At 47.0% G+C, this 6,717-nt stretch overlaps 1 protein-coding gene across 5 annotated transcripts in view; it reads left to right on the top strand.

Annotated features, from left to right (window-relative positions):
* Positions 1–6,717, top strand: part of ptprn2 (protein tyrosine phosphatase receptor type N2) — a 77,000-nt gene that overhangs the window by 57,911 nt on the left and 12,372 nt on the right. For all 5 annotated transcript variants that reach the window (XM_008308381.3, XM_008308380.3, XM_017031515.2 and 2 more), the window contains 2 exons: positions 1,198–1,413; positions 2,955–3,158. In XM_008308381.3, the coding sequence (XP_008306603.1) occupies positions 1,198–1,413; positions 2,955–3,158 (420 nt within the window). The remainder of the gene's footprint in view (positions 1–1,197; positions 1,414–2,954; positions 3,159–6,717) is intronic.

Below are 6,717 nucleotides of genomic sequence, written 5' to 3'. Positions count from 1 at the left end.
CCCGCCGCCCGCCCCCGCGCCCCCCGCCGCTGCTCCGGCCGCTGCTGCTGCCGCTGGTGCTGCTGCTGCTGCTGCTGCTGCTGCTGTTAATGGTCCTCCAGATGTCGGTGAATTTAGTTCTTTGATCTGAGGAAAAATGATTTGATTTGATTGATGACAATCTCTGATCATTTTAAGGCAGTCTCTGTTTTTCACAAGAAACATTTTGCTCTTTTCACAGTAATGATTGAAAATAAATAAAAATTAACTAGGTTAAGGTTTCTGAACACAACACTTTACATTTGAAGGTGAGAACAGATGGCTGCAGTTAATCAGCTGCTAATGACAATAATAATAATAATTGTTCAGTTTTTTCTAATTTGGTTTTTTTAATTTAATTTGTCAGTAAAAGGTTTTTCTGTTATGTTTCTTTCATTTCTCAGCAGGTGGTGAAATCAAATCAAAGCTGTTGAAGAAAATGTAAAAAAAACTACAGAAAAATTAAAAATAGTTTTTTAAAAAAGCTATCGTCATTATAATTACTCTTTAAAATAGAATAGATAATAGATTTAAAATAGATTTAATTGATTGTATTTTTAAGATTTCTTCAATGTGAATATTTTCTGGGTTTATTGTAGTTTTGGGTTTATTTTGTCTTTTTTCATTTGACTTCCAATCTTCACTATTAAAAAAAATTAAATAAATATTCTAAAAAAAATCTCATGTCACTATTTGGGAGCAGCACCGTTAGCGTAGAATATTATTGTACACAAACGTTTCCCATCAGCCTCTGCTGCTGCCCTCACCCTAACCCACACTCCAACCCTCGTCCACACCTCACCTCTAGCTGTGCCACTTGGGCCTGATCCTAATCCTAATCCGTCCAGGATGACTCAGGACCAGAGGAGCTAATTAAGCACAGGCTCTCCAGGATGTGGGCCTCCTGGAGCCCCCGGTGGCAGCTCGCCCCACGCCAGCGCTAAATGGAGTTGTAAATATCTATGGTGGAGAAAGAACTGATAATCAGGGCTGACTGGGTCTGAATGGACATCAGTAGAGCGGGTTAATGAGGGGGTGGGTGGAGGGGAGGGTGGGAGAAGATGTAGGTGAAGCTGCCATGTTGACTTCTCCTTTATTTCTGAATCTAAGGAGCGTGGACTGGTGTTCAGACGTGATGTTGACCTGACTGATGTTTTCTGTCTTTCTCCCCCCTCTCAGAGAGGCAGCCTCACCCAGATCCCTGTGGTGAAGGAGACCCGGGTGGAGTCGGGCCAGTTCCTGCTGCTCTCCGTCCTCTGCATGCTCTCGGTCCTGGTGGCGTTGGCGGTGTCCGTCACCTTTTTCTGCGTGCGTCAACGCTCACATCTCCACATGAAGGAGAAGCTGTCCAGCCTGGGGACCGACACCAGCACTGAGGCCACGGCAACCTATCAGGTTAGGACCACCCCCTCTCCTCACTGTCAGCCAATCGCACTCTGGCACATTCGACTAGTGCACATGCTGTTCAAATGCACACGAGTATTTGATTGGTGGAGTGTGCACTGTTGTTTCTGTGCACGTGTCACGGTGTAACAGATTCTGCTTCTCCACCTGCGATGTCCACGTGTCAGACCGTATAATATATTTACATATATATTCATATGTATATATACTGTATATTTATGTGTGTATATATATTAGTATTGCAGAGAAATAAATCCATCTTCATCCACATTTTTGTGATGTTTATTTTTTGGTTCTAGTTTTTTTTACTGCTCAAGTTTTTATTTTATTGACTTCATCTTAATTTGATTTAAAATGTTTTATGCTAGTTTTTTCATCAGTATTTAATGCTATTATTTAGCTATTCCTCAACTTTTTGTCCCATCTTTTGTTCCTGGTAATTCAACCGTTTTTAAACGTTTTGTTTTGTTTTCCTCTCAGATTTTTATCTGAACTAATTTGGAAACATTTTAGTTTGTGGATTACCAACCCTTAAATTCAAATCACTTTTCTTCATTTACTTTTTGGATTTTTTTGCTCCAGTAGATTTTCACTACATCCAATTATCCAGCACTCAGCCGTGTGTGTGTGAGTGTGTGTGTGTGTGTATCTACTGCTGCTGCTGCTGCTGTGACCTATTCTCTGTCTTCCTGGGGGCCGGGGGCAGCCAGTCTGGGGTGTATTGATTTTCAGCGCGGTGGCTCAGTGGGGCCCATGGTGGCCCTCACAACACATTTATACACACGTGGCGTTAACTTTTTCAATATTTAATCAGGTTTTCACTGAGCTGCTCCGCTGATGTGTCCGTTCAAAAACACTGGTCACTAAGAAGATTGATACTGTTAGCAGTAATGATACGTACATTAAAATACCTTTCAATAGTTTACTGAAGAAACTTTATTTTTGTTTTTGTTTCGGGCTAACTCTTAGATAATTCTACATGAGGCTAACTACTAGCTATATCTGAACACTGATTTTTATCAAATCAGTTTTACAATTTTATTATCGCTCTTCCTACTTGTTAGCTTTTTCTTTAGCTAACCCCTAGCTAAAGCTGGCCAGACTTTTTTCCAAATGATGTCCCATATTTTTAAATATTCACCTGACAAACAAACAGACTGAGATGAAGGAGTAAATACATCTATAGGAGGAAAGAAAACAACAATTGTCTGGTTTTCTCTCGCTCCACAAAAGCAAATGCTTTTTCCACCCACATTTGATGGTCTATATCTGCAGTGAGGCATGATGGGAGATCAGCTGAGTCACTGGGAAATATAGTATTATTATATTGTGATATTTTATCTGTACATGAAGGGAGCTCCTGTTTGACTGACTCTGCTTCAGTTTGGGGCTCAACATGTGGGGGTGTTTTTAAATTCCCTGATCACAGCCGAATTCCCAGACGTCAAGGTTCCAGTGAGGTGCTGCAGGTCCACGTGACTTCACCAACGTCTTCCTTTGTTTCTAACCACCATCTGCTCTCATCGGTGCAGGAGTTGTGTCGCCAGAGGATGGCGATCAGGACATCGGAGCGAGTGGAGCGTCCAGAGACCCTGCGCCACTCCAGGCTTAACAGCGTCTCCTCTCAGTTCAGCGACGGCCCAGCGGCGAGTCCGTCCACCCGCAGCAGCACGTCCTCCTGGTGTGAGGAGCCTGTGCCGTCCAACATGGACATCTCCACGGGTCACATGATACTGGTAAGGAGCTTCCTGAACACATGATTGGTGGAGGTGGAGTTGTGGTCTTGTTCAACCCCCCCTGCCCCGGGGGAGCAGGGTGGCTGTGTCCAGGATGTGACCCCCCCTCACCTGACTTGATGGTCCTCAGCGGCCCATGGGCCATGTCGGACCTGGTATTTTTTGTTGTTGATGGATCACTAGGACTAAACTGAGGAATAAAAGTGCATTTACAGCACCCCCTGCAGGGAAGAAAGAAAGAGTCTCTATTTATCTGGCCAAATAAAGTCAAGGTAACACGTTTAAATGTGACGTCACTGGTGAAAATTTTTTAAATGTTTCTTTTTTTGGTTGAATTTTTAGCTTGAAAACAGTTTTTTTCTTCTACTTTGACTGAAACCAACAGTTCTCTCCGTCTCTGGTTCCTGACGTCTTTCTGTCTCTCTCTCTCTTATTATTTACCCCCCCCCGTCTCCTCCATCTGTTATTTCTCTTCATCATTCTTCCTACCCTTGTATCTCCCTCCCCTCATTCTCTCTCTCATCTCTCCTTTCTACTGCTCTTTCCTAGTTTTACATTTTATTTTCCCGCTGAAGCAAAATAAGGAAAGTCATCGTCATTTTGGGGGGGGGGTTAGGGTTTGGTTGGACTGCTACTTCCTCGGTTGTAGCCAATGCGGCTGACACGGAGACTAAGTGCTGGCTGGGTGGATGACAGAGAGTCACAGTGAGGCCTGGTGGATGCCAGTGAGTCAGAGTGAGGCCTGGGGGATGACAGTGAGTCACAGGGAGGCGAGTGAGTCATAGTGAGTCACAGTAAGTCACTGATGGATGATATTGAGTCAGTGGTGGATGACAGTGAGGCACAGTGAGGCCAGTGAGTCATAGTGAGTCACAGTAAGTCACTGCTGGATGACATTGAGTCAGTGGTGGATGACAGTGAGGCACAGTGAGGCCTGGTGGATGCCAGTGAGTCAGAGTGAGGCCTGGTGGGTGACAGGGAGTCACAGGGGGTCACTGGTGGATGACAGTGACTCGCAGTGAGGCCTGGTGGATGGCAGTGAGTCAGAGTGAGGCCTGGGGGATGACAGTGAGTCACTGATGGATGACATTGAGTCAGTGGGGGATGACAGTGAGTCAGAGGGAGTCACTGGTGGATGACAGGGAGTCACAGGGGGTCACTGGTGGATGACAGGGAGTCACAGTGAGTCACTGATGGATGACATTGAGTCAGTGGGGGATGACAGTGAGTCAGAGGGAGTCACTGGTGGATGACAGGGAGTCACAGTGAGTCACTGATGGATGACAGTGAGTCAGAGTGGGTCACTGGTGGATGACAGTGAGTCAGTGGTGGATGACAGTGAGTGACTGGTGGATGACAGTGAGTCACTGATGGATGACAGTGAGTCACAGTTAGGCCTGGTGGATGACAGGGAGTCACAGGGGGTCACTGGTGGATGACAGGGAGTCACAGGGGGTCACTGGTGGATGACAGGGAGTCACAGTGAGTCACTGATGGATGACATTGAGTCAGTGGTGGATGACAGTGAGTTACTGGTGGATGACAGTGAGGCACAGTGAGGCCAGTGAGTCATAGTGAGTCACAGTAAGTCACTGATGGATGACATTGAGTCAGTGGGGGATGACAGTGAGTCACAGTGAGTCACTGATGGATGACAGTGACTCACAATGAGGCCTGGTGGATGAGAGTGAGTCACTGGTGGATGACAGGGAGTCACAGGGGGTCACTGGTGGATGACAGTGAGGCACAGTGAGGCCTGGTGGAGGACAGTGACGCACAGTGAGGCCTGGTGGAGGACAGTGACGCACAGTGAGGCCTGGTGGATGCCAGTGAGTCAGAGTGAGGCCTGGGGGATGACAGTGAGTCACAGTTAGGCCTGGTGGATGACAGGGAGTCACAGTGAGTCACTGATGGATGACAGTGACTCACAGTGAGGCCTGGTGGATGCCAGTGAGTCAGAGTGAGTCATGGGTGGATGACAGTGAGTGACTGGTGGATGACAGTGAGGCACAGTGAGGCCAGTGAGTCATAGTGAGTCACAGTAAGTCACTGCTGGATGACATTGAGTCAGTGGGGGATGACAGTGAGTCACTGGGAGTCACTGGTGGATGACAGGGAGTCACAGTGAGGCCAGCGAGTCATAGTGAGGCACAGTAAGTCACTCATTGATGACATTGAGTCAGTGGGGGATGACAGTGAGTCACAGGGAGTCACTGGTGGATGACAGTGACTCACAGTGAGTCACTGGTGGATGACAGTGAGTCACAGTGAGGCCAGTGAGTCATAGTGAGTCACAGTAAGTCACTGATGGATGACATTGAGTCAGTGGTGGATGACAGTGAGTCACAGTGAGTCACTGGTGTTGGTGAAAACACTGACAAGAGAGGAGCGTTCATCTCTTCACTAACAAAAGAGAAGCTAGTTTCATTAGCCTGCTGTGTTCACGGGGGCAGGAGGACGGGACCATGATTGACATGGAGATGTCCTAAAAGATTCTTCCTTAAAATTCCAGCACTATCTGACGTGAACCCATGTGTGAGATTGTCTTGTTATCGCTGATCTCAGACCAGCGCTTCCAACTCTGCTCGCCGCTCCTCTCCTGCTCTTTGGAGCACACGGCGTGTGGAGCAGATGATGATGAATACCCTGCTTCACCCGGCACACATGCTGATCAACACACACACACACACACACACACAGAGTGTGAGTCGCTGCTCCTCACCTCAGGATGTGAAAGGTCTTGCATAACAACTTGAAACTTCCAAAACCAACATTTGAAGCCTGTGTTTGCTGAGTCATCTGCCATGCTTTGCCTGAGACTGGGCAACAATAAGCTGCCGTCTTACCTCCTCCACCCTCTCTCAGCTGCAGTTTGGTGATAAAAATGTTTCCAACCAAACTGTACTGTAAACTATTTAAACTGTATATTTCTGACTTCAGACTCAGCAGTGAAGGTTTTCAGCACCTTGGACAGCTCAAACTGGATTTCCCCTTGAAGCCTACAAACTTGTGGTTTTTCCAAAGCGAGGGGCAGACCCCTCCCAGGGGCGTTTATTGGGGGAGGGGTCTTTATTTGTTGTGCAGTGTTGACGTCGTGCTGGTTTGTAACAGAATTTTCTGTGTTCAGTTGGAGAAGCAGTGATGTAGGAATCAGGCTGTTTGAACTAACACAATAGCTGAGTGTTGGGGGGGGGGGGCGGGTCGTTCATCCCAGTGTGGGAACCATGGTTGTTTGTGTTGTGTTCATTGGCTTTAATGTTCTTTTCACCTTGTTTTTATTTCCTGGGAAGGAACAGATTCACAGAGTCACGGATGGCACGGATTTCCTCAAGTCCAAAAACCAGTTTGATGTTCCATCTCTTTGATGTTTTCTGCCATCATTAGTCCTGTTGTGGACCAGCGTTGTTTCTTTGAATTTGACGTCAGAGACCGACGGGTTTTTTTACCTGTTGTGTCTGGATCTCCTTCGTCCTCATTCCAGCCGTCTTCCTGCTCCTGCTCCTGCCCCTGCTCCTGCTCCTGCTCCCGCCCCTGCCCCTGCTCCCACCTCGGCTCCACC

This window comes from Cynoglossus semilaevis, chromosome 3 (genome assembly GCF_000523025.1).
Source record: "Cynoglossus semilaevis isolate Cse_v1.0 chromosome 3, Cse_v1.0, whole genome shotgun sequence".
Taxonomy (NCBI): domain Eukaryota; kingdom Metazoa; phylum Chordata; class Actinopteri; order Pleuronectiformes; family Cynoglossidae; genus Cynoglossus; species Cynoglossus semilaevis.
This window is presented reverse-complemented; position numbering and strand designations above follow the sequence as displayed.